The sequence below is a fragment of the Dipodomys spectabilis genome, unplaced genomic scaffold (assembly GCF_019054845.1).
Source record: "Dipodomys spectabilis isolate Male_0828 unplaced genomic scaffold, ASM1905484v1 ptg000422l, whole genome shotgun sequence".
Classification (NCBI taxonomy): domain Eukaryota; kingdom Metazoa; phylum Chordata; class Mammalia; order Rodentia; family Heteromyidae; genus Dipodomys; species Dipodomys spectabilis.
In genome coordinates, this window is record NW_024871099.1 from 4372208 (window position 1) to 4398122 (window position 25915).

General features: G+C 55.3%; 2 protein-coding genes across 3 annotated transcripts; both read left to right on the forward strand.

Annotated features, from left to right (window-relative positions):
• Positions 1–2550: 2550 nt before the first annotated feature.
• Scn1b (sodium voltage-gated channel beta subunit 1) lies at positions 2551–10019 on the forward strand. Its single transcript, XM_042668070.1, has 6 exons — positions 2551–2668; positions 4155–4321; positions 5989–6229; positions 8534–8675; positions 9175–9246; positions 9340–10019. Exons 1-5 carry the CDS (start codon positions 2629–2631, stop codon positions 9239–9241), a joined length of 657 nt encoding a protein of 218 aa, XP_042524004.1. The 5' UTR covers positions 2551–2628; the 3' UTR covers positions 9242–9246; positions 9340–10019.
• Positions 10020–11564: 1545 nt separating this feature from the next.
• Positions 11565–23451, forward strand: Hpn (hepsin). 2 transcript variants are annotated; one of them, XM_042668041.1, is made up of 13 exons: positions 11565–11728; positions 12211–12280; positions 16164–16265; positions 16388–16426; positions 19838–19967; positions 20068–20190; positions 20302–20342; positions 20783–20948; positions 21035–21225; positions 21723–21818; positions 22324–22466; positions 22558–22722; positions 23111–23451. In XM_042668041.1, exons 2-13 carry the CDS (start codon positions 12250–12252, stop codon positions 23147–23149), a joined length of 1266 nt encoding a protein of 421 aa, XP_042523975.1. In that variant the 5' UTR covers positions 11565–11728; positions 12211–12249; the 3' UTR covers positions 23150–23451. The 2 variants fall into 2 exon arrangements, with proteins under 2 accessions (XP_042523975.1, XP_042523977.1); XM_042668043.1 differs by lacking the exons at positions 16164–16265; positions 16388–16426 and having other exon boundaries at positions 11566–11728.
• Positions 23452–25915: the final 2464 nt, after the last annotated feature.

The window sequence follows — 25915 nt, forward strand, 5'->3', positions numbered from 1 at the left end:
CGCGCGTAATCCCAGCTGCTCAGGAGGCTGAGAGCTGTTCAAAGCCTGCCTGGGCAGGTGTCCAAGAGACACCTCGGGCTTTTTTTGCTGGTTCATTGGAGATAAGAGTTTCACAAGGGCTGGGAAGGTGCCTCAGTGGTAGAGCGCTTGCCTTGCATTCATGAGGCCCTGGTTTTGATTCCCAGCACCACATAAGCAAAAAGAAAAAAAGCCAGAAGTGGCGCTGTGGCTCAAGTGGTAGATTGCTAGCCTTGAGCTGAAGAGCTGAGGGACAGCGCCCAGGCCCAGAGTTCAGGCCCCAAGACCGGACCCCCCCCCAAAAAAAAAAAGTTTCACAGCCTTTCCTGCCCCAGCTTGGCTTAGAACCACAACCCTCAAGATCTCAGCTTCCTGAGTAGCTGGGATTACAGGCATGCACTACAGCCTCCGTCTTATGAGCATCTTCTTTAGGGATGGCGGAAGGGAGTGAATCACTGGCAGCAGAGGAAGGTAGAGCGGGCTTTCTACCCTCTGAGCTGTGTGCCTCAGTTGCCCGTGCCGGTGAACTGGGGATAATGATCAATGCTCCCCCTCTCCCCGCGCCCCCTAGAAGATGAACCAGCAGCACGTTAGTAACTTGGTGAACTCCAGCCCAGAGGGCTGTTAGGAAGCGGGTGCCCCCCTCTCCCCCGCCCCCAGGCCAAGCAAACTGTGTTTCCACCTACCATCCCCCACCCCACCCCAGAGAAAGGTCTGGTTCGTCCTCAGGGTTATTTTCCACAGCTCAGGAGGTGCTGGATTAAGGGCCTGAGCTAGGAGGTGTGGTGTGGTGTCCTTGGCACTGGGCCCCTCTGCCCTGGGCCTGCCATCTCTCCCCCTCCCCCACATCTTGGTTCCTTTTGCCCTTGGCCTGGCTGGGCCAGGGGAATTCTGGGACGGTAACCCATCCAGCATTGGCGAGCTGAGAGTCTCACATCCCCCAGCGTGCACTTGCCAACCCATTCCCTGTCCTGCCAGGAGACAGGCGGCCGCCATCAATGCTGGGCTGGCCAGGTCTGCTACCTGACCCCTCGGGGAGGGAGAAGCTTCCCCCAGCCTCAGTTTCTTGCTGTAGAAAACGAAAGATTGAGCCAGGTGCTGGAGGCTCCCACCTGTAATCCCAACTCAGGAGGCTGAGATCTGAGGATCTGCAGGAAAGTCCCTGAGCCTCATCTCCAGTGAACCACCAGGAAACCAGAAGTGGTGCTGTGGCTTACAGTGGTAGAGCAAGAGCTTGGGGACACAGCAAACAGGCCCTGAGTTCAAACCCCAGGAAGGAAGGAAGCAAAGCAAGTGGACCACGGAGGCCATAGAAATGGGTTTGAGGGAACCCGAGGGGACTCACACTGTTCATTTGGGAAGCCAGCAGAGTTTGGGCTTCTGGTGCTCTCCCAGGGCTGGAGGGTCAGGCAGTGAAGCCTATAGAAGAACATACATCAGGAGTGGCGGTGTACGCCTGCAATCCCAGCACTGTGAGAATTCCAAGACTATCCATGGATAAAGGCAGCAGGATGATGAGTTCCAGGGCAGCTGGTCCTATAGAGGGGAGGAAGGAGGGAGGGAGGAATCAGGTTGGAAAGACACCCTCTATCCTGAACGACCACGGCCACCTGGCTGCGGAGAGCTAACAGAGACGGAGACTTCTGGTCACCTTGTGGACAAAGGGGAGCCCAAGCAAGAAGTTGTACAAAGGCCTCTGGCGCTGGGGGGGGGGGGGCAGGTAGCCTAGAGGGGGAGGGGCAGATGACGTCATTCTCGGGGGGGGGGGCAGTGGGGATCTTGGGAGTGACAGGCACCTCCACAGTCCCAGGGTGACCTCTGTGGGGGGGGGGGTGACTCTAGGGTACTTTTTCCTGTTTGTATACTGTGTAGCCCCCACCCCCAGGCCTCAGGGACGGGGAGGGGAAGGGGGGAAGGGGGGAGGGGAGGGGAGGGGGGAAGGGGGGAGGGGAGGGGAGGGGGGAAGGGGGGAGGGGAGGGAGGGGAGGGGAGGGGGAAGGAGAGGGGGGAGGGGGGGAGGGGGGAGGGGAGGGGGCAGGCCTCTAAAGCCCCGGGCCTCCTCTGCGTCTTGGCCTCCACCGTTTAACTTTTTTGGGGGGGATCTCTCCACCGGGACCCCCTGTTCAATCCTTTAGGATGTCAGGGAGTGGGGTGGGTGTGTGACCTATGACCCGGGGGTGGGGGGCCCCCGGAGGCAGCGCCTCCCCTCCACCCGGGACCCCCCCCCCGCCCCGGGCACGCGCACGCCCGCCCGCGCGCGCACGCGCACGGGAGCCCCCGGTGCTAACGGGCGGGCGGGCGGCGCCTCCCGGGCCGCTGCGGCAAAGGCGGGGCGGCCGCGCCCTCCCCCGCGGTGACTCACCCCGCCGCCCTCCCCCGCCCGGGCCGCCGCCGCCGCCGCAGTGCGCAGCCCCCCCGCGCCGCGCCCCGCGCCCGCCCCAGCCCGCCGCCATGCCGGGGCCCCGGGCCCCGGCGCTCAGCCCCCGGCGGTAACCGGAGCGGAGGGGGGGCGCCCCCCCGTCCTCCCCTCCCCCCGCCGGTCCCAGAGCCGCAGCTGCTGCGCGGCGGCCGCGTCCTCCTGCGGGTCCCGCGCCGCGTCCGCTCCGCGCCATGGGGGCGCTGCTGGCCTGGGTGGTCGGCGCCGCGCTAGGTGAGGGGCCGGGCCGGGGCCGGGCCGGGGCGGCGGGGCCCGGGCGGGCGGGATTCGCACTCGGGACCGCGGGCGGCCGCGTCCCCCGGCGGCCCCCGCCCGGGCCGACTCCGGCTCCGAAGTTTGGGGCGCGGGGAGGGGAGGAGGGGGCGCGGGGACGGGGTGGGGGGGGCGGCCCGGAGGAGGCGGCGGGCCTCGAACCCCCGCCGCAGCCCGAGAGGGGACTGCGGGGGACGGGGCGGGGGGAGGGGAGGGAGGAGGCCAGAGATGGAGGACCCGGCCAGAACCCCCCCCCCAAGTGCTCCTCGGGGAGATTGGGGTGCGGAGCCTGACAGCTAGAGAGAGAGGGAGGAAGAGGAGTTGGTGAGGGAAAGTTGAGAGAGGCAGGGGGAGATGGAGGTCGCGGGAGGAGGAGGGGAGGTCGAGGCCCAGGGAGGGAAGGCCCAGTGGAGTTTACAAAAGGGAAGAGGCCGAGGCGGCCCCGGCCCGCCTGGCATCCTAGCTGCCCAGGAGGCTGACATCCGAGGATGGAGGTTCAAATCCAGCCCTGGCAGAAAAGTCCTTGAGACTCTGATCTCCAGTGACCCACCAGAAAGCCAGAGGTGGAGCTGTGGCTTAAGTGGTAAGAGCGGCGGCAGGCAGCCTTGAGCGGAGAAGTTCAGGGACAGCGTCCAGGCCCTGAGTTCAAGTCTCCACACCTGGCGAAAAAAATCAAAAATAAGTAAAACGGGAGAGACATTGCCAAGGTGAAAGAGAGAGAGAGACCGACCCCTTCCCCCTTCCTTAGGAAAATCTGAGCCAGGAAAGACCCCTCCAAAGAGAAATAAAGATGGGGTGCACTGAAAAGAGGTCCCAGGAGAGCTGAATCTGGAACATAAGAGATTAAAGACAGGAGTTTGGAGACCAGGGAAAGACCCAGAGCTGGAGCTAGAGCCCCAGCATTAGCAGGGAAGAGGGTGAGGAGGGACTCAGAAGACCTGGGAGTCCAGGGGAGCTGCGGGGGCAGGAAAAGAGCTTTATTTATTTATTTATGTTGCTGGTCCTGGGGCTTGAACTCAGGGCCTGGGCACTGTCCTTGAGCCTCTCTGTGCTCAAGGCAAGCGCTCTGACCATTTGAGCCACAGCGTCCCTTCTAGCTTTTTCTGTGTATGTGGTAACTGAGGAATCAAACCCAGGGCTTCATGCTAAGCACTCTACCACTGAGCCACATTCCCAGCCCCTGTTTATTTAATTGTTCACGTGCCAGTCTTGGGACTGAAATTCAGGGCTTTTGTTGGCTTTTTGTGCTCCAGCATGGTGCTCTACCACTTGAGTCACAGCTCTACTTCCGGCTTTTTGCTGGTTCATGGGTGATAAGAGTCTCACAGACTTTCCTGCCCAGAGTTGGTCCTGAACCACGATGCTCAGATGTCAACCTCTTGGGTAGCTAGGATGTCGGGTGTGAGCTGCCAGGTACCTCGGCTGACCAGCACCCTTGTCACTACAGTGTCTTCCGCCTGGGGAGGCTGCGTGGAGGTGGATTCAGAGACGGAGGCCGTGTACGGGATGACCTTCAAAATCCTGTGCATCTCCTGCAAGCGGCGCAGTGAGACCACCGCGGAGACCTTCACCGAATGGACCTTCCGCCAGAAGGGCACAGAAGACTTTGTCAAGGTGTGCCAGGGCCTGGCACCCAAGGGCCAGGGCATGTGTGAGGATTTCAAGCTTAGGAGGAAGACTGCTTCTCTGTTTACTCCAATCCTAGGTCTTGAAGTCAGGGCCTGGGCGCTGTCCCTGAGCTTTTGCTCTACCACTGGAGCCTCAGCTTCACTTCTGGTTATTGGCTGGTTCCTTAGAAGTAAATCTCCCTTGAGTGTCCTGCTTTGAACTATAATCCTCAGATCTCTGCCCCCTGAGTAGCTGGGATTGCAGCCATGAGCCCCTGGCAGCCAGTGTTATTTTACTACTATAAAATCAGAATTAAGTGGCAAAGTGCTTGCCTAGCAAGTACAACATCCTGGGTTTGATCCCTCATACCAAAAAAACAAAAACAAAACAAGATAATCATAATCAGCTCTGATGAATGACCTAGGTTCCAATTCTGGTTATAACGCTGAACTTGGGCAGCTCACAGAGAGTCTCCAAGCCTCAGTTTCCTCTTCTGCAACGGTGGGGTGGCAGTGGGAGGTGAAGGAAGTCATGTGGCATCTGGCTGGCTGGAAAGAAAGGTCACTGGAACTATTTGGCACCAGTAAAATCTTTGGCAACACCCGTGGCCCACACCTGTCCTCCCAGCCACTGCACAGGCTGAGATCTAAAGATGGAGGTTCAAAGTCAGGCCAGACAGGAAGGTCCATGAGATTCTTATCCCTAGGGAATCACCAGTAAACCGAAAGTGATGCTGTGGCTCAAGTGGTAGAGCACTAGCCTTGAGCAAAAGAAGCTCAGGTTCAGAGCCCAAGCCCTGAGTTCAAGCCCGACGACTGACACCAAATAAACAAATAAATAAATCTTAGGTTGTCATCATGGAACAAAAGCAAAACTTTTCCTATGTTTTCTGCACAATGTGTGTTTTATTTTTATTTATTTTTTATTTTATTTTATTGGGTCCGGTCGTGGGGCCTGAACTCTGGGCCTGGGCGCTGTCCCTCAGCTCTTCAGCTCAAGGCTAGCGCTCTACCACTTGAGCCACAGCGCCACTTCTGGCTTTTTTCTTTTTTCTTTGTGGTACTGAGGAATCGAACCCAGGGCCTCAGGCATGCAAGGCAAGCGCTCTGCCACTGAGCCACCTTCCCAGCCCATTATTTATTTTTTAAATGTGTGTTGATTCTGTTCATGAACCCATGCTCTCCCTGAGCTTTCTCTTTTTCTGGCTCATGGCTAGCGTTGTACCTCTTGAGCCCTGCCTCCAGATCGTTTTTTTTGCTGCTTGATTGAAGATGGAGTCTCATGAATTTTTTTTTTTTTTTCCTCATGTTGGCTTGGGACTGGACTCCTCCAGATTTCAACCTCCTGAGTAGCTTGGATTACAGGCAGGAGCTACTGGTGACCTGGCTTGTATTTTTGAATTGCATGTCAGCAGCACCTGCTGGACAGTGGTTGGGGGGAGGGGAGTGTCTCTAGCAGCTGGTGCCCGGGGAAGAAGTAAGGAGCGAGAGCGGTTTGGGAGTGGGCATGTGTGTCTTGGCCCAAGGCCCAAGGACAATCTCTGTGTCCAGGTGTGTGGGCCATCCTGTGTTTGTGTGGGTCAGATCGGGCCACAAGATTGGGGTCAGGTTATGGGTGGGAAAGACAGTCCCGAGCAGTGGCCCTTCTCTTCCTCTCCCCTTGGGTGCCCCCAGATCCTGCGTTATGAGAACGAGGTGCTTCAGCTAGAGGACGATGAGCGGTTCGAGGGCCGGGTGGTGTGGAACGGCAGTCGGGGCACCAAGGACCTGCAGGATCTATCCATCTTCATCACCAACGTCACCTACAACCACTCCGGCGACTACGAGTGCCACGTCTACCGCCTGCTCTTCTTCGACAGCTACGAGCACAACACCACGGTGGTGAAGAAGATTCACCTGGAGGTGGTGGATAAAGGTACGGCCGGCTCTCCTTCCCCCATGTGCGTGTTACCCGCTGCGGAGACTCACGGAGGGACAGATGGCGGGTTCGGGACAGGCTGGCTCCATGCCCGGTGCACAGCAGAGAAGGGGAGAGAAGATCTGAGGTCAAACGAGGCCTTGGGGGTTTGGAAAATAACTTTTTTTTTTTTGGTCACTCATGAGGCTCGAACTCAGGGCCTGGGTGCCGGACTTTCCTGCTGGCTTTGAACTGCGATCCTCAGATCTCAGCCTCCTGAGTAGCTAGGATGACAGGCGTGAGCCACCAGTGCCCAGCAGTGTGTAATGTTTTTGATCCTTCCTGGCCCGTTAGCTGTTCAAGATCCCTTTTCCTGGCCTATTTTTATTTTTATTTATTTATTTATTTTTTTGCCAGTCATGGTGCCTGAACTCTGGGCCTGGGCGCTGTCCCTCAGCTCTTCAGCTCAAGGCTAGTGCTCTACCACTTGAGTCACAGCACCACTTCCTGCTTTTTCTGCTTATGTGGTGCTGAGGAATCGAACCCAGGGCCTCATGCATGCAAGGCAAGCGCTCTACCACTGAGCCACCTTCCCAGCCCCCCTATTTTTATTTGTGTGTGTGTGTGCTGGTCTTGGTCTTGAACTTGAGCCACAGCTCTACTTCCAGTTCTTCGTTGGTCCATTAGAGATGAGTCTTACCAACTTTCCTGCCTCAGCTAGCTTTGAACCGGGGTCCTCACATCTGAACTTCCTAAATTGCTGGGATTACAGGAGTGAGCCACTGGAGCCCAGCTTCTGACTGGCATACACTGGAATTTTCCAGGGCCCATTGGCGCAGAGACTCAGAGAACCATTTCCAGGCTCCACGCCAGTGAAGAGTCCTGGCAGACGAGTCCCTTGGGCCAGCAGCCCGCATAGCCAGCATCCGGGCACCTGCGCTTTCCTGCCAGCCTCCTGGCCTGCCCCTCACCCAGACTGCCACTTGCTCCTGGGGGAGGGGCTTCTGCTCTCCCTCCCCTTCCCTGTTTTTATTTTTGGTGCTAATCCTGAGGTTTGAACTCAAGGCCTGGGCACTGTCCCTGAGCTTTTTCATGGGCTTTCCTGCCTAGGCTGGTTTTGAACTGTGATGCTCAGATCTTAGCCTCCTGAGTAGCTGGGATGACAGGCGTGAGCCACCAGTGTCCGCTTATTCTGAGGATTCTCACACACTTCAATGAGAATCTATTGTAGTTATGCACATTTTTTTTTTTTTTGTCCATTGTGGGACTTGAACTCTGGGCCTGGGCGCTGTCCCTCAGCTTTTCAGCTCAAGGTGAGTGCTCTACCGCTTGATCAAGCCACAGCTCCATTTCCGGTTCTCTAGTGGTTTATTGGACATAAGAGTCTCCTGGAGCCGGGTGCTGGTGGCTCACGCCTGTAATCCTAGCTACTCAGGAGGCTGAGATCTGAGGATCGCGGTTCAAAGCCAGCCCAGGCAGGAGAGACCGTGAGACTCCTATCTCCAATAAACCACCAGAAAACCGGAAGTGGCGCTGTAGCTCAAGTGGTAGAGCGCTCACCTTGAGCTGAAGAGCTGAGGGACAGCACCCAGGCCCAGAGTTCAAGCCCCACGACCGACAAAAAAAAAAAAAAAAAAGAATCTCCTGGACTTTCCTACCTGGGCTGGCTGGCTTTGAACTCTGATCCTCAGATCTCAGCCTCCTGAGTAGCTAGGATTACAGGCATGAGCATTTTTTTTTTTAATTTTTTGGGTCTGGTCGTGGGGCCTGAACTTTGGGCCTGGGCACTGTCGCTCAGCTCTTCAGCTCAAGGCTAGTATTCTACAACTTGAGCCACAGCGCCACTTCCGGCTTTTTTTTTTCTCTGCTTATGTGGTGCTGAGGAATCGATCCCAGGGCCTCATGCATGCAAGGCAAGCGTTCTACCACTGAGCCAGCTTCCCAGCCCCATTTATTTATTTTTTTTTTTTTTTGAGAGTGGAAAAACAAGTGCAGAGAGGTGGTGTCACCTGCCCAACATCACACAGCTGGCAAGTAGCAGACTCAGGATTTGAACCTGAGCCTTTGTACTGCCCCCTGGAAGTCACAGATACTTCCTGAAGTTACAGAGAGAGATGTATTGAGGTCACACCCCCACTCCCAGGCCACTGGGGGCTGGTTGTCAAGCATCCCAGTCACCATGGCAATAGGGCAATCAGCAGGAGGATTTAAAGTGCTTGCTAGGCCCAGAGAGGTCAAGCGGCTGGTCCATGCACAGTGTGCATGGGTCTGTCTGTGGTGTGTCCTTGAATGTGGGCCTCTCTCCCTCCTCTGTCCCCCCAGCCAACAGAGACATGGCGTCCATTGTGTCTGAGATCATGATGTATGTACTCATCGTGGTTCTGACCATCTGGCTGGTGGCCGAGATGGTGTACTGCTACAAGAAGATCGCAGCTGCCACGGAGGCTGCGGCCCAGGAGAACGCGTGAGTCAGGCAGGGCTGAGGCCACCAGCACCCTCACACCACCTGGGCAGGGGGTGTGGGGGCAGGAAGCCACCTGCATACCAGAGATGTATTGGCTACAACTGAGGAGGGGGAGAGGCCCAGAAAGAGAGGTTGAGTGCGGCGCCCAGGGCCACTGCCGCTGCTCTCAGCATTCCCTCCCCTTTATTTATTTGTTTGTTTGTTTTGTGCCAGGCTCAGGACTTGAACTCAAGGACTGGGTATAGTCCTTGAAGACTGGTCCTCTACCACTTGGAGCCACAGCTGCACTTCCTTGGAGATTAGAGTCTCCTGGACTTTCCTGCCCCCGGGCTGGGTTTTGAACTGTGATCTTCAGATCTCAGCCTCCTGAGTAGCTAGGATTCAGGGTTCCTCAGGGAGAGACACCTCCTCACCGCCACCCCCAACAACCTTCCCCATTTTCCAAGCCTGGATTATGATGAGCTGTCATTTTGGTCTTTTTTGTTTTTCTTTCTCCCAGCTCGGAATACTTAGCCATCACTTCGGAGAGCAAAGAGAACTGTACGGTCGTTCAGGTTGCTCAGTAGCCCAGGTGAGTCCGGTGGGCACAGGGGGAGGGTGGTGGGGGCATCTGAGAAGGGGCGTCGGTCCTCTGATTCCCCCTCATCTCTCCCTTTCCCTTTAGGCCCTGGGCTGCCACCTCAAGGAAGAGCCAGCCCTAATGCCAACATTGGGGTACAGCCTCCCCCCACATACACAACGGAGGGGGGGTTGGCTGCCCCTGGGCCTCCATGAGCCTCAGAAATCTGCCAAGGAGCCTCCAGGGTGGGAGGGCAAGGGCCCCTCACCCAGCCTTCCTCCTGCCCTGTGGCCCTCCTGCCCGCCACCCCCTGCCGCTGTGCATGATGGGTAAAGCAATACTGGCCATGTCCCCCAGCCCCTGCTTCTGCTGCCTGTGGGAGGGGAAGGGCGGTGAGGCAGTGTGTGTGGGGGCCAATGGCTCCGCACCCCTCTTTTTGCTAATTTGCACACATTGGCCGCTCCAGACACACACTGCTGGGCCAGCCCTTTCTTATCCCTGCTCCCTGGCCCTGCCCAGCAAGGGGGTTGGCATGGGCCAGGACTGTGGGGACAGAAGGTTCTGGGCCTTCTCCTCCCTCCCTCCCAATCCTTGGACCCCCTAGCATCATCATCTTCTCCTTGCTTCCTCCGGCTGGACCTGGGGTCCCCCTTCCTGTAATGCATTCCCGCCTCGGTGCCCCCCCCCCATCCTCCCTCTCACCAGCCCTGGTCTGAGCCCGCTGAGGGCCTCATCTCTCTTTACAGAAGTAGTTTTGTTCTGGAAATAAAGATTCTTGGACTTGATTTGCCTCTCTCCTCCTCCTCCTCCTCCTCTTCCTCCTTCCCTCCCCCTTCTGTTCTCATCCTATGTTTAGCCCCAAACCGTAAAATCTCAGCTTTATTTTTTTTGTGTGTGCAAGAACTAGGGCTTGAACTCAGGGCCTAGACGCTGTCCTTGAGCTTTTTGTGCTCAAGGCTGCTGCTCTACCACTTGAGCCACAGCTCCACCTCTGGCTTTTGGTTGATTGATTGGAGATGAGGGAGACGCCTGCCTAGGCTGGTTTTGAACTGTGATCCTCAGGTCTCAGCCTCCTAAGTAGCTAGATGACAGGTGTGAGCCAGGCATCACCCATTTGGGGTACAGTGGGGGATCCCAGAGTTGGCTCTGAAACCTGGGGATACCATGGAGGGCAACACAGTTGATGGGGTACAGTAGTTCCGTGAGGGTCTCCAGAGGAAAGAGGGAAGGGAGAAGGAAGGAGAGGGAGGAGAAGAGAGAAGACAGGAAAAAGAGAAAGAGACATTCAGGCCTGGGGTTGCTAGGTGCGGTGGTTCACACCTGTAATCCCGGCCACTTGGGAGGTTGAACTCTGAGGATCAGTTCAAGGCCAGACTGGGTAGAAAAGTCTGTGAGACTCCAGTGTATCACCAAAAAAACAGAAGTGGAACTGTGGTTCAAGTGGTAGAGAGCCATCTTGGAGTCAAACTGCTAAGAGACAGTGCCTAGGCCCTAAGGTCAAGTCCTAGTACCCCCCCCCCCCCCCACACACACATAGAAAGCCCTCAGCCAGGCTGAGCACTAGAGGGGGGTGATCAGAGCTTGGTCCAGGCCCAGCGGTGCATCGCTCTGGGGTCAGCCAGCTTGGGGAGGAGGCTGCGGCCCGAGGCCCCGCCTGCCTGCTGTGTTTGTGTGGTGCGGGGTCAGCGGTGGACGGCTCTTGGCCTGCTGGCTGGACAGCGTGCTGCCATCTGCCTCTAGTCCCTTCCGGCCACTTGGCCTGGCCCTTAGCACTCTGTGTCACCTTTTCCGGGCCAAGTCCTCCCTCCTCCCTCCCTTCCCCCAGTGGAGGACTTTCTGGGCCTCAGAGGTCATTGCAGCCAGCTGACCAGGTCAGCCCCGTGACTTTTAGGAAAGGGGTTGGGGGAGGGGCGGGGCTAGGGACGGGGGGGGGGGGGGGTGACCCAGGAGGTGATTGGGAATTCATAGGCCAAGGGGGCTAGGGCTGGTTACAGGAGCAGTGGGCGGGGAGAGGGTAAGGGAGCACATGCTTCTAGAACCTTCTACTCAGATTCTTCCAGCTTTGGGGGAAAAAAAAAAAACACCCTCACCCCAGCCTGTTCTCAGGCCTACCTGAACCCCTCTGCAAGCCTGAGGCCGCAGCCTGCAGGTCCAGCCTCCTCCCACCACCACCACCCCTCTTTTTTTTATTTTTTTTTTTTGTTCTAATAAGCCCGGCCCCCAATGCCAGGTGGCCTCTGCGGTCACCAATCCCGCGGGCCAGCCCCTCCCCGCCCCTTCCCCCGCCCCTCCTCCTCAGGTGAGGCCGCCCGGGCCTAGCAGGCCGAGCCCAGCCCCGCTGCCCCCGCCGCCCCTGCCGCCCCTGCCTGTCGCCCGCCGCCTTCGCCATCGCCCTGCAGGCCCCCCCTCACACTTCTTGTGGGGGCCAGCACCATGTTCCTGCCCAGGCCTGGAGACTAATCTCAAATCCGCACTGTCTCCGGTGGACCCCAGGGTAAGGCCCAGAGCCCCCCTCCCCCCCCTTACTCCCCAGACTCAGGGAGACTCGTCCACACCCCCTTGTCGAGCCCACCTGAGCCTCACTCCTCACACAAGGGGCTCCCACCATCTGTCGTTCCCCCCACACACCCCCCCCTAAGACGTGGCTTGTGTCCCTGGGCCCTGGACCTCCAGCTGCTGGCTCTCACGCCAGGAGAGCAGCCGCCCCCCTCAAACCCCGCAGTCGAATCCAGGAGTTCAGATCTTCAGTCCCCCCCTTCCTCCTCCCCAGGCTTAGCTTTGGGAGAGGTCCTGAGCCCTAAAAAAAATCTTCACTGTCACCCCAGCCTCTGCTTGGACCCCATCTTTGAAACCTGCCTCCAAGCTGTGGCCATGACCAAGGCCTGACCTGACTAGAACCCAGATGGATGCCTAGAATTGGGGGGGGGCCAGTCTCCCCCAGGCCTGTCTCCCCTGTCCCTGTTCATCTCCCCACAGGGCCCGCCCCGGCCCAGGAGGCCAGCCCGGGAATCATTAATGAAAGTCCGGGACATGGCGGAGAAGGAGGGTGAGTGTCCCCTACTTGTCTCTGAACCCCAACCTTGGCTCGACTTTGACACCCTTCCCCTGTGTTCTGTCTGTCCTCAGCCCCTCCACTCGCATGGGTTCCCCCCTTCCCATTCTCCAGATACCCCTCCTACCCTCATCCCCACCCCCCATCTGAAGTCTCCTCCACCTAATTAACTATTAACCAAATTGTCTCTATGTGTGGCTTGCCTCTCTGCTAACCCTGTGTGACCTTGCTGGCACCTTGCCTCAGTTTCCCCCAGTTGGACTTGGGATGGAGGTGGTGGGGTGGCAGATGGGGAGCGGCGTGGACATGGTGGTCACTGCTTGGGGTGGAGGACGGCCATTCTAGAGTGAAACAGTTTACATTTGCGTCTTGTGCCGCTCTTTGCTGTGTGGTTTTGTGTGAGTAGCATTGTGTCTCTGGTCTTCAGCTCCCCAACCCCCCTAACATACACATCATTGGGTCCAGTGAGGATGAGATTGTGGGGAGAATAGAGGGGCCAAGGCACCGGAACAGGGCTCAGAATGGATGATAGAGTCACAATTCAGTTGTCATGCAGGGTTGGGTAGATTTGGGGGTCCTAAAAGCTCAGAACCTCCACCCATTCCAGATGCTTCCTAATCCTATGGACAGAGCAGAGAGAAGATTGGGACTTGGCCAGGATAGAGACAGAGACAGAGAGAGAAAGAGACAGACAGAGACAGAGGGGAGAGAGACCACTTAGGAGATGACAGGAAAACCATCCGACAGATCAGCTGGCAGGCAGGGTCTCAGAAACCCCTGCAGTGGGCTCTTGGGGTCTTCTTCCCTAGGCTGATCGGACCAGCTGGAGAGGGCTCGAACTCAGGGCCTGGCACCATCCCTTAGCTTTTTCCACTCAAGGCTGGTACCTTGCCCCTTGAGCCACAGGTCCACTTTGGGTTTTTTTGGCTGGTTCATTGGAGATAAGAGTTTCCAGGGGCTGAGAATATGGCTGAGTCGTAAAGTGCTTGCCTAGCATGCATGAAGCCCTGGGTTTGATTCCTCAGTACCACATACCCAGAAGTGGTAGAGTGTTAATCTTGAGCAAAAGAAGCTCAGGGACAGTGCCCAGGCCCTGAGTGCCAGCCCCAGGACTAGCAAAAAAAAAAAAAAATCCAGGATATTTTTTTTCTGCCCTGGGCTGGCTTTGAACCACAATCCTCAGATCTCAGCCTCCTGAGGAGCTAGGATTATAGGCATGAGCCTCTGGTGCTGGCTGGTGTGAGGATTGAAATGTGGCTGTAATGATTCGCACAGCTCTGTGGCCTCCTCCAGGGGGTCTCGATCTTGACCCAGGTAGCACTGAGAGCCCTCCCCCCAGATCACTGAGCTGTGGTCCCGCATGAAACCAGGCTCTCTGAGCATGTGGACAGCAGAGGCTGGAATCCTGAGGACTATTTTCCTGATGGGACTAAGTAGGCATTGGTGGCTGGGCCTCTCTGGGTTTCCTTTCCTTGTGTATAAATAGCAATTTTCCTTTCCTTTCCTTTCCTTTTCTTTTTTTTTTTTTTTAATCGGTCGTGGGGCTTGAACTCTGGGCCTGGGCGCTGTTCCTTAGCTCTTCAGCTCAAGGCGAGCGCTCTACCACTTGAGCTACAGCGCCACTTCCAGTTTTCTGGTGGTTTATTGGAGATAGGAGTCTCACGGTCTTTCCTACCCGGGCTGGCTTTGAACCGCAATCCTCAGATCTCAGCCTCCTGAGTAGCTAGGATTACAGGCGTGAGCCACCAGTGCCCGGCTCCTTTCCTTTTCTTTTGCTGGTCATGGGGGCTGAACTCTTGGCCTGGGCGCTGTCCCTCAGCTCTTCAGCTCAAGGCTAGCGCTCTACCTCTTGAGCCACAGCACCACTTCCGGATTTTTTTCTTTTTGCTTATGTGGTGCTGAGGAATCGAACCCAGGGCCTCAGGCATGCAAGGCAAGCGCTCTACCACGCAGCCACCTTCCCAGCCCGGAATTTTCTTTTTCTTGTGTATTTATCAGTACTAGGTCTTGAACTCAGGGCCTGGGTGATGTCACTTAGCTTTTTCCATAGTGCCGTAACACTAAGCTGCTTAATTGGAGATAAAAGTCTCATAGTCTTTCTTGCCCTGGGCTGGCATCGAACCATGGTCCTCAAATCTCAGCCTCCTAAGTAGCTAGGATTAAGGCGTGAGCTACCAGCTTCTAGTTTTAGATTTCTTAGTGCAGTGGAAATTCACCCAAGGTTCCCCCAAAGCTTCTGGGATTGGGATCAGAAGAGAGAGCTGAGTTTCAACTCAGAGAACCAGCGGGAAGGAGCTAGAGTGGACCAGGCAGCCGGAAGAGCAGGGCTGAGTATATGTGCACACAGGACACTAGTATATCTGGAGTTGAAGTTGGAGGAGACTGGCTGATCGCAAGGTTGGAGGGTTCGAGGTAGTGCAGGGTCTCCCCACCAGATGGCGCTGGTGCTATGACTTCCTTTCTAGGTTTTGTTGTTACTTTGTGTTTTGTTTTTAATTTTATTTTTATCATGATTTGGGAGGCGGTACCAGGATTTGCAGTCAGCACTCCTTCTTTTGTTCAAGGCTGGAGCTCTACCCTTGAGCCACAGCTCCATTTCTAGCTTGTTTTATTAATAAGAGAAGAGTCTCATAGACTTTTCTGCCTGGGCTGGCTTTTTTTTTTTTTTTTTTTGGTCATGGGGCTTGAACTCTGGGCCTGGGCACCGTCCCTGAGCTCTTCAGCTCAAGGCGAGAGCTCTACATTGAGCCACTTCCGGTTTTCTGGTGGTTTATTGGAGATAAGTGTCTCACAGACTTTCCTTGCTCAGGCTGGCTTTGAACCACGATCCTCAGTCCTCAATCTCCTGAGAAGCTAGGATTACAGGCATGAGCCACCAGTGCCCTGCCTGGGCTGGCTTTGAACCTCCATCCTTGAATCTCAGACTCCTGGGTAGCTGGGATTACAAGCATGAGCTACCAGTGCCCGGCTATTTAATAGGTTATTTTACAAGTTCCGTGGTTTGTGTTGCTCTGCAGAAGTTCTATTAAATGTCTGATAATGACCCACATTGCTGTCTGGGGATTTGAGGAAGCAAGTTCAAACCTCAGATCTCTAAAAGCCATATTAGTCTGAGGGCGATAAGGGAACTGGGAAGCTATGGACTTGAAAGGCAGATTACCAGGCTTCTGTATCTTGGGGAGCAGAGGGGGAGACTGCCCAATGGTTAGATAGGGCTAGTCAGACTGTGCAACTGCCAAGCAGTAGGAATGAGGGCCTTGGAGACAGGCCTGCGCGCGGCAGATCTGGGACAACATGGAAGGCAGTTTGAGATCTGATCGTGTGTCGGCATCCGGGTACTCCCAGATAAGATGCTGACTCAACACTCAGAAGACAATCTGTCAGCCCAGCTGCTCAGGAGGCTGAGCTCTGAGCATCATAGTTCAAGGCCAGCCCAGGCAAGAACTCTGGGCCTGGGCAGGGATCCTTGAGCTTTTTTTTTTTTTTGCCTGAGACTTCTACTTGCTAGCTCACATTTGCTTTCACTCACTCACTGGTATTCTACCACCTGAGCCATGTTTCCAATCCTGAATTTCTCTATTTTTCTCTCTCCTTTTTTTTTTTTTGCCAGTGTTTGAACTCAGGTCCTTACACTTGCTTGTGCTTGCTTGCTTGGCTGGCACTCTACCACATGAGCCACGCCTCCAGCTCAGCTTTTTTTTTTTTTTTAACTGATTATTTTGGAAATGGAGTCTCCTGTGCGTTTTCTGCCTGGGCCAACTTTGGACATCAATCCTCTGGATCTCAACCTTCTGAGTAGCACAGACACCAGGACACTGGGGCCAGGTGAGGTCTGGGGCCGGGCCTGGCCGTGGCTGCAGCCTGGTATCTGTTACAGGTGGCCGGAGGGTACACGGCTGCTCTGGACCCAAGGTGGCTGCGCTCTCCGTGGGAACCCTGCTGCTCCTCACGGCCATCGGAGCAGCTTCCTGGGCTGTTGGTGAGCATAGTATTTACCTCTGACCTCCCCCGTGCTGGGTCTCCCTCCACTCCCCGGCTGGTTCCCCCCACACATACACTGGGCCTCCCACCAGCCCATCCTCACCTCCACCTTCTCCACAGTGACGCTACTCAGGAGTGATCAGCAGCCACTGTACCCAGGTGAGTACACAGGGCTGGAGGACGGGGGCCTGTGTGCGCGCATGTGCATGTGCATGTTTGTGTATGTGTGTGAAAGTATTTTCATTTTTTTGTTGATGCTCTTAAAGGTTGAGCCTTGCCTGACTTGAGTCAGGCACACAGCACCCTTTTGCATTGGTTATTTTTATCCACTTATCTATTTGCTCCTTTACTATTTTTTTTGGTTTTGTTTTTGTCAGTCGTAGGCCTTGAACTCTGGGCCTGGGCGCTGTCCTTCAGCTCTTCAGCTCAAGGCAAGCGCTCTACCACTTGAGCTACAGCGCCACTTCCGGTGTTCTGGTGGTTTATTGGAGACAGGAGTCTCATGGTCTTTCCTGCCCGGGCTGGCTTTGAACTGCGATCCTCAGATCTCAGCCTCCTGAGTAGCTAGGATTACAAGTGTGAGCCACCAGCACCCAGCACCTTTACTAGTTTTTATTTGTTCATCTGTCATCAATCACTTATCTGCTTGTTTTTATTTACTCATTTTTCTATGCTGCATCTACTTATTTACTTGTGTATATTGTATATATATACATATATATATATATATATACACACACACACACACACATTTGTTTTATTTTGTTTTGTTTTTGTGCTGGTTCTGAGGCTTAAACTCAGGACTTGGAAGCTGTCCCTGAGCTTTTGTGCCCAAGGCTAGTGCTCTACTGCTTGAGCCACAGCTCCACTTCCAGCTTTTTGGTGGTTCATTGGAGATACATTTCTCACAGCCTTTACTGCCTGGGCACTGTTGCCCGGTTAACAAAACGATTTTGTTCCTTTTTTGTTTAGCTTATGTATCAATATGGTGTTTATACACGTGTGATCCTGCAGTACTGGGGACTGAACTCACACTTCCTAGGCAGGTTGGCTTTCCATTACTGACCCATGCCATGGTCCTAATCTCGTGAGATTTTCCCCAAACCCAGTGAGCATGGACTTTCATTCTCTTCACTTTACAAATGGAGCAATGGACCTGGTACCAGTAGCTCACACCTGTCATCCTAGCTACTCAGAAGGCTGAGATCTGAGGATCGTAGTTCAAATGCAGCTGGGGCAGGAAAGTCTGTGAGGCTTTTATCTCTAATTAACTGCCCAAAAAGCCAGAAGTAGAGCTGCGGCTCACGTGATAAGAGTGCCAGCCTTGAGTGAAAGAGCTGAGTTCAAGGCCCAAGACCAGCACAAAATAAAAACAAAAGCAACACCCCCTCTCCCTGTCCCTACCTTGTTTTTTCTGGGATTTTCACAGCTCTAAGTATATCACACAATCTGGGAAGCACACCAGGTGATCTAGAACAGACTTCTTACCTTGCTTAAAATAATATAGACAGGAATAAAGAATTGAAAAGTGAGAGGCCCGTGGCATAAAGCATCGTTTTAAAAATAATTGGAGGAGAGCCAAGAATGGCGGTGTGCTCCAGGGGAAGTTGGGGTAAAAGGGTAGAAGTTCAGGGCCAGCCTGGGGTACATAGTTAGAGCCGCTTCAAAGAAGAATGTGGCAATGTCACATTATGGAGACCATATCTCAAACACAAAATATAGCCGAGGGCCAGTGGCTCGTGTGTTTTGGACATGGCACCTTCTTGGGGTTTTGTTTTTTTTTTTTTTTTTGTTGGTTCTGAGGCTTAAACTCTGGGCCTGGGCGCTGTCCCTCAGCTCTTCAGCTCAAGGCTAGCGCTCTACCACTTGAACCATAGCGCCACTTCCGGTTTTCTGGTGATTAGTCTCGTGGACATTCCTCCTCCAAACTGGCTTTGAACTGTGATCCTCAGATCTCAGCCTCCTGAGTAGCTAGGATCACAGGCATGAGCCACTAGCAACTTGTTCTTGCTAAGAGATCAAAAATCTCTGCTCCTCCCCTCTGTTACCCCTTCCCTCCTCCCTTCCTCCTTCCCTCTCTCCTTCCTCCCCTCCCCACCCCTGGCTCTGCTGCTGCTTGCTCTCGGTGTTTGTTTCCTGTGTCCTACTTGATTCCCCGTCTCTCCCCACTGCCCTCTGTCATCGGCTTCTCTGCCCCCTCCCCCACACCGCCTGCTTCAGGGCCCCTCCCAGGTGAGCACCACTGGGTTTTCTGATTTGTCCCTCATTTGTCCCTTTCCTTCCCCACCTCCCCGCTGGGATCTGAGGCTCAGCCCCAGCAGCCCCAGCAGTTTGCATTTGTTTCTTCTTGTGGTGCCTTGGTCATTGCCCAAAATAGAGCCTGGATCACACCACGCTTGGTAAATGTGTGAAGAGAGGCGCTGGGGTTGGACCTGACATGGGAGGAAGGGTCCCCCAACTGCGTGGGGGGATGGACTGAGGGATCTGCCAGCCAGTGGCCACTGGCCAGCCCCAAGAGCCCCCCTCCCAATCGGGTTCCCAGTCCCTGGCTTTCTTCTTCTTTTTCTTCCTCCTCCTCCTGTTTTTTTTTCTTCCTTCTCCTCCTCCTCCTCTCTCCTGTACCTTCTTCTGCTTCTGCTTTTTCTTCCTCCTCCTCCCCCTTCTCCCAGGACTTCCCCATCTTTTCCCTCTTCCCCCACCCCCTCCAACCACATAGTTATTTATTTAAGTATTTAGATGGCCAACAGTCTTCAGGCTGCAAAAGAAAAAGGGAAGCTGGGCACGCCTGTAAGCCCAGCTGCGCAGGAGGCTGAGGTGTGAGGATCAAGGTTTGAAGCCAACACTGGGACAGACATGAGGCTCTTACCTCCAATGAACTGACAAAGCTTTGACAGTAGAGCTGTGGCTCAAGGGGTAGAGCACTAAGCCATGAGTGACCTAAAGACAGCGCCCAGCCCGAGTTCAGGCCCCAGGTCTTCCACACAGGTATGCATGCGTGTGTACACACACACACACCAAAGTGAAAAATGTAGAAGCCAGCTGGATCAAAGGGGCCATTAGTAGCAAGCACCAGTGGCTCACGCCTGTCATCCTAGCTACTCAGGAGGCTGAGATCTGTGGATCACCGTTCAAAGCCAGCCCGGGCAGTAAAATCTGTGAGATTCGTATCTCCAATTAACCACCAGAAAACCAGCACTGGCGCTGTGGCTCAAGTGGTAGAGTGCTCACCTTGAGCTGAAGAGCTGAAGGACAGCGCCCAGGCCCAGAGTTCAGGCCCCATGACCCACCCAAAAAAAGGGAGGGGGCCGTTAGTAACTCATGTGATTCTGGAGGCTCCTCAGGGTGGGTGGCTTCAAGGAGCTTTCTGGAAATCTGGAACGTTCTTTCATGCCAGTCCACCCCCCACTCCCCCACCCAAGGGAACCAAGAGCGTGGTGTCCCCAGGGCTTGTCTGGGCGCCCAGCCTCTGGGGGAAGAGGCCTGTGCTGTGGCCATCGTCATGGAAGGGAGGCTGGGGGGGCCCCGAGTCTGGGGCGACCTGGGCCCCAGCGCCCCCTTTGTGCCCTGCAGTGCAGGTCAGCCCTGTGGACGCGCGCATCACGGTGTTTGACAGGATGGAGGGGACGTGGCGTCTGCTGTGCTCCTCCCGCTCCAACGCCAGGGTGGCGAGTCTCAGCTGCGAGGAGATGGGCTTTCTCAGGTACTGGGCACCCCAGAAGCGGACGGGTTGGTTTTTTTTGGGGGGGGGGGCGGGGGGGAAGGGACACAGATGGAGCGGTGCTGACCCCTGCCCTGCCCAGGGCTTTGGTCCATTCCGAGCTGGACGTGAGGGCCGCGGGTGCCAACGGCACGTGGGGCTTCTTCTGCGTGGACGAGGGCCGGCTGCCCCACGCCCAGAGCCTGCTGGATGTCATCTCTGTGTGGTGAGCGGGGCGGGGGCGGGGAGACCCGGGGCCTGCCCGCCCACCGTCCCCCGAGGCCTTCATTGCCCTGCGTTCTCTCTCTCTCCATTGTCGCCCTCCCCTGCCCCGCAGCGACTGTCCCAGAGGCCGCTTCCTGTCCACCGTCTGCCAAGGTGAGCCTGGACCTCACCGCCATCCCCATGATTCAGTGTCCCTGGGACAGAGCTCTGGGGTCCCCCAAAGAGAGGACTGTGTGGGGCGCTGGTGGCTCACACCTGTCATCCTAGCTACTCAGGAGGCTGAGATCTGAGGATCACAGTTCAAAAATCTGTGAGATTCTTACCTCGAATTAAGCACCAGAAAACTGGAAGTGGCACTGTGGTTCAAGTGGTAGAGCACCAGCCTTGAGCAAGAAAAGCTCAGGGACAGTGCCCCAGGCAGAGCATCCATCATCCTGAGGACCCCCTCCCTCCCTCCCCCCAACAACAAGGCTGTGTCCCCTCAATCTGCCCGGGGGGGGGGGGAACCTGTGGTCTCAGATCCCCTGGGACCAGACGCAGGCCTCCACCTCCCCGTCCCCCCTCCCCCACTGACCCACACCCCTCTGGCACAGACTGTGGCCGCAGGAAGCTGCCCGTGGACCGCATCGTGGGCGGCCAGGACAGCAGCCTGGGCCGGTGGCCGTGGCAGGTCAGCCTGCGTTATGACGGGGCGCACCTGTGCGGGGGGTCCCTGCTATCTGGAGACTGGGTGCTAACCGCTGCCCACTGCTTCCCAGAGTGAGTGCCCCGCGCAGCGCCAGCCGGTGGGGGGGGCAGGGCAGTGCCCAGGCTGCCCACCAGCCGTCCCTCCCATTGCCTGGCAGGAGGAACCGAGTCCTGTCTCTATGGAAAGTATTTGCTGGGGCTGTGGCCCAGGGCTCCCCCCATGGCGTGCAACTGGGGGTGCGGGCTGTCATCTACCACGGGGGCTACCTTCCCTTTCAAGACCCCAACAGCGGAGAGAACAGCAACGATATCGCTCTTGTCCACCTGTCCAGCCCCCTGCCCCTCACGGGTGAGTCGGTCACGCCTGCCCTAGCTACTCAGGAGGCTGCGATCTGAGGATTAGGGTTCAAAGCCAGCCTGGGCAGGAAAGTCTGTAGGCTCCTTTATCTCCAGTGAATCACCAAAAAGCCGGAAATAGACCCGTGGCTCAAGTGGTAGAGCACCAACCTTGAGCAAGAAAAGCTCAGGGATAGCGCCCAGGCACTGAGTTCAAGCCCCAGGACCAACACATGCGTGCGCGCATGCGCACACACACACACACACATGTGCATGCATGCGCACACACACACACACACACACACACACACACACACACAAAACCAAGAAAGTGATAGCCGGATGTTCTAATGAAGCTTCTCACTAATACAGTTTCCAACTTCCTGGCTGCTCTTTCTCCTGCCTCAATTTCCCTGATTTCCCATGGCGGGGTTGGAGGGTATGAGCTGCAGATGGACAGGTTCACCCCGCCTGCAGCAGGTCAGCCCGGGGCTGGGGCCTCTCTCACAGAATACATCCAGCCTGTGTGTCTCCCCGCGGCCGGCCAGGACCTGGTGGACGGCAAGATCTGCACAGTGACCGGCTGGGGAAACATGCAGTACTACGGTGAGTCCTGCCTGTGCCCTGTGCCCTGTGCCTGCCCGGCACGGGGAGGGGCAGGGAAGGGAGAGAGAGAGAAGGAAGGGAGGGAGGAAGGCAGGCAAAGTGCCAGTAGCTCATGCCTGTCATCCTAGCTATTCAGGGGACTAAGGTCTGAGCACTGTGGTTTGAAACCAGCCCGGGCAGGAAAGTCTGTGAGACTCTTTATCTCCAAGTAACCATCCGAAAAAGGAAAAAAGGCTGCAAGTGGAATTGTGGCTCAAGTGGTAGAGCAACCAGTCTTCAGTGAAAAAGTTAAAGACAGTGCCCAGGCCCTGAGTTCAAGTCCTGGGGGTCAGTGAAAGAAAAAGGAAGGTGGAAGAGAGAGAGGGAAGGAAGGAAAAGGAGAGCAAACACTCTGGTAGGTTGGTAGCTCTGGGGTCCCCCTCTGGGGTACAAGGGGGCAGAACCCGAGGGAGGGGGCAGGCTGGTTCCCCCAGCTCCCTCTAGCCTCGCGCCCCCCCCCCCCCAGGCCAGCAGGCTCGGGTGCTGCAGGAGGCCCGGGTCCCCATAATCAGCAACGATGTCTGCAACGGCCCCGACTTCTATGGAAACCAAATCAAACCCAAGATGTTCTGCGCCGGCTACCCCGAGGGGGGCGTGGATGCCTGCCAGGTGAGCAGGGAGGGCCGCCCTTCTCAAAGTTGGAGGGAGCCCCCCCCCATCCCTCCCCTCTGGGCCTCCAGCGCGCTTCCCCTCCCCGCAGGGGGACAGTGGCGGGCCATTCGTGTGTGAGGACAGCATCTCGCGAGCCCCGCGCTGGCGCCTGTGCGGCATCGTGAGCTGGGGCACCGGCTGCGCCTTAGCTCAGAAGCCAGGAGTCTACACCAAAGTCATGGACTTCCGAGAGTGGATCTTCCAGGCCATTAAGGTGAGCCAGGCCCAGTAGAAGGCAGCGGCTGTGTTTTCGGTTTCTTATGCCAGTCCTGGGATTTGAACTCAGGGCCTGGACGCTGTCCCTGAGCTTTTTCACTCAAGGCTAGCACTCTACCCTTTGAGTCACAGCTCCACTTCTGGCTTTTGGCCGGTTCCTTGGTGATAAGAGTCTCACAGACTCCCCTGCTCAGGCTGGCCTCAAACCACAATCTTCGGATCTCAGCCTCCTGAGTAGCTGACAGGTGTGAGCCACCGGCCCCTGTGGGAAGTTTTGTGGGTCTACCACAGAGGCAGAAATTCTGGGGCATCCAGAAGGGGCATTAGTTGTGGATCTTGGGGAGGGGGTGCTCAGCACACCACAGCCTGCAGCCGTCTCTCCCCAGACTCACTCCGAAGCCAGCGGCATACTGAGCCACCTCTGACCTGTGGTATCTCCGTGCTGCCCGTGTCTCCAGCGCCCACGCTGGCCTGCGTGTGGCTGCCCTGGCTGCCTGTGGTTGGCACCACACAGAGTCCAGGATGGCCCATGTTTCTTCTCGAGCCCAGTCTACGGGTCCAAGGACCCCCTCTGAGCTCCTCGTGTGCCATAGTGGCGGGCCCCCCCCCAGCCAGCCACGCCTCCCCACGCACCATGTGTAAATATTATTCTGCCCTCTGGGGAACCCTTGTTTAGGGGACCCTGGTGACAGGATGCTCTTTAAATAATAAAGATGGTTTTGATTAACGTGGTCTCCGCATTCGCAAATGTAAGCAGCAGTGAGGAAATTGTGGGGAGAGGGGAAGAGAAGAATTAGGGGACTGGCATGAAGCAGGCAGGAAATTTGATCTCCCAATTGTCGACTTAAGAGAATAAAAGTTTTTAGCTGGTTGATTCATTGGAAATACCTGGATCAGGTTTCAGCTGGATCCAACTGTTGTCTGATCTTTTTTTGTTTCGTGTTGGTTGTGGGGCTTGAACTCAGGGCCTGGGCACTGTCCCTGAGCTTTATCACTCAAGGCCAGTGCTCTACTACTCTAAGCCACAGTGCCACTTCTGGTTTTCCAGGGACTAGTTGGAACTAAGAGTCTCATCGACTTTCCTGCCAGAGCTAGCTTTGAACCACGATACTCAGATCTCTGTCTCCTGAGTAGCTAGGATGACAGGTGTGAGCCACAGGCACCTGGTTGATCCATTTCTTTTCTTTTTTTTTTTTGGTCATGGGACTTGAACTCAGGGTCTGGGTGCTGCCCCTTAGCTCTTCAGCTCAAGGCGAGCCCTCTACCACTTGAACCACAACGCCACTTTCAGCTTTTTCTGTTTATGTGGTGCTGAGGAATCAAACCTAGGGCCTCATGCATGTGAGGCAAGCACTCTACCACTGAGCCACCTTCCCAGCATACACACACACACAAGCAGACTACTACTGAGCCATCTTCCCAGCACACACACACACACACACACACACACACACACACACACACACACACACACACACCTACCTCCCTGTAAATTCCAAGTCTTATAGGCCAGGAGGGTAAAAATATCCAAGGAGACCCTGCTCTCATTGGATATATTTGGGTCATGTGATGGAGCTCTCATTGGACAGGTATGGGTCATGTGATCCTCTCATCAAATCTTTGTGTACCTGGTTTATAGCATGGTGGGGGACACTGAGTTTGAAAACCACATAAGCTGAAGATGGGAAGATGTCTAAAGGAAAACTTATTTCTGGAAAAGGCACACATTTCTAGAAAAGATGCCCAGTGTAGGGACATCTACTTGGGGCCAACACAGGCACAGCCAGAGACCCCGTCTGCCCTTTTCTCCCTCCATCTGGGCTTGAGCCTCCCACACCTCTACCCATCCTCCTTCTCTGCTTTTTCTGGAACATTCACAGATCATTTATCTATTTATTTATTTATTTTATTATTTTTTTTTTTTTTGGGTCTGGTCGTGGGGCTTGAACTCTGGGCCTGGGCGCTGTCCCTCAGCTCTTCAGCTCAAGGCTAGCACTCTACCACTTGAGCTACAGCCCCACTTCCGGCTTTTTTCTTTTTGCTTATGTGGTGCTGAGGAATCGAACCCAGGGCCTCCGGCTTGCAAGGCAAGCACTCTACCACTGAGCCACCTTCCCAGCCCTCTATTTATTTATTTTTGGAGCCAGTCCTGGGGCTTAAACTCAGGGCCTGGGTACTATCCCTGAGATTTTTTGCTCAAGGCTAGTTAGTGCTGTACTTGGGCTCCACTTCCAGCTTTTTGCAAGTTCATTAGAGATAAGTCTCATGGACTTCCTGCCCAGGCTGACTTTAAACCTGCTTCCTCAGATCTCAGCCTCCTGAAGTAGCTGCGTGATAGATGTGAGCCACTGGTGTCTGGTTTAAGACACATTGTTGTAATGACATGGATGGTCACCAGGAGGCGCTTCCACCTCTACTGAAAAAAGGTTTTTCTGCATAGGGTTGATGAAAACCAGTGCTTTGTGGGAAAAATGCTTGCCTATGACAGTTGGTCATGGGACTTGAACTCAAGGTCTGGGTGCTGTCCCTGAGCTTTTCTGCTTGACTAGAACTTCTACCACGTTGAGCCACAGAGCCACAGAGCCACTTCCGGTTTTCTAGGTGGTAATTGGAGACACGGGAGACTTTCCTGCCAGTGGTAGGCATATCTCAGGCCTTTAAATGATAAGATTCCAGGCTCATCCACCAAAACACCTGCTTCCTAGAGAGACCCTCAAATATACAGAGATCCAAACTGGGTGCTGGTGGTTCATACCTATAATCCCAGCTACTCAATGGGCTGAGATCTGAGAATCACAGTTCAAAGCCAGCTCAGGGCAAGAAAGACCAGGAGACTTTTTTGTTTTTTGGTCATGGGGCTTGAACTCTGGGCCTGAGTGCTATCCCTACACTCTTCAGCTCAAGGTGAATGCTCTACCATGTAAGCTACAGCTCTACTTCTGGTTTTCTGAGTGGTTTATTGGAGGTAAGAGTTCATAGACTTTTCTGCCCTGGCTGGCTTTGAACCATGATCCTCAGATCTCCGCCTCCTGAGTAGCTAGAATTATAGGCATGAGCCGCTGATGCCCAGCCAGGAGACTTTTATGGCCAGTGAAATCGCAAAAAAAGAAAAGAATGAAAGAAAAAAGAAGCAGAAATGGTGCTGTGCCTCAAATGATAGAGTACAAGCCTTGAGCTTAAAAACTTAGGGA

What these genes read in the sequence shown, in the direction of transcription:
- Scn1b (XM_042668070.1), top strand. Translation starts at nt 2,629, where the DNA reads ATGGGGGCGCTGCTGGCCTGGGTGGTCGGCGCCGCGCTAG. An exon ending in GGTGGTCGGCGCCGCGCTAG is followed by an intron (nt 2,669 to 4,154) that starts GTGAGGGGCCGG and finishes TTGTCACTACAG; the next exon opens with TGTCTTCCGCCTGGGGAGGC. An exon ending in GCACAGAAGACTTTGTCAAG is followed by an intron (nt 4,322 to 5,988) that starts GTGTGCCAGGGC and finishes GGGTGCCCCCAG; the next exon opens with ATCCTGCGTTATGAGAACGA.
- Hpn (XM_042668041.1), top strand. Translation starts at nt 12,250, where the DNA reads ATGAAAGTCCGGGACATGGCGGAGAAGGAGG. An exon ending in CCTGTCCACCGTCTGCCAAG is followed by an intron (nt 20,343 to 20,782) that starts GTGAGCCTGGAC and finishes CCTCTGGCACAG; the next exon opens with ACTGTGGCCGCAGGAAGCTG. An exon ending in GGGAAACATGCAGTACTACG is followed by an intron (nt 21,819 to 22,323) that starts GTGAGTCCTGCC and finishes CCCCCCCCCCAG; the next exon opens with GCCAGCAGGCTCGGGTGCTG.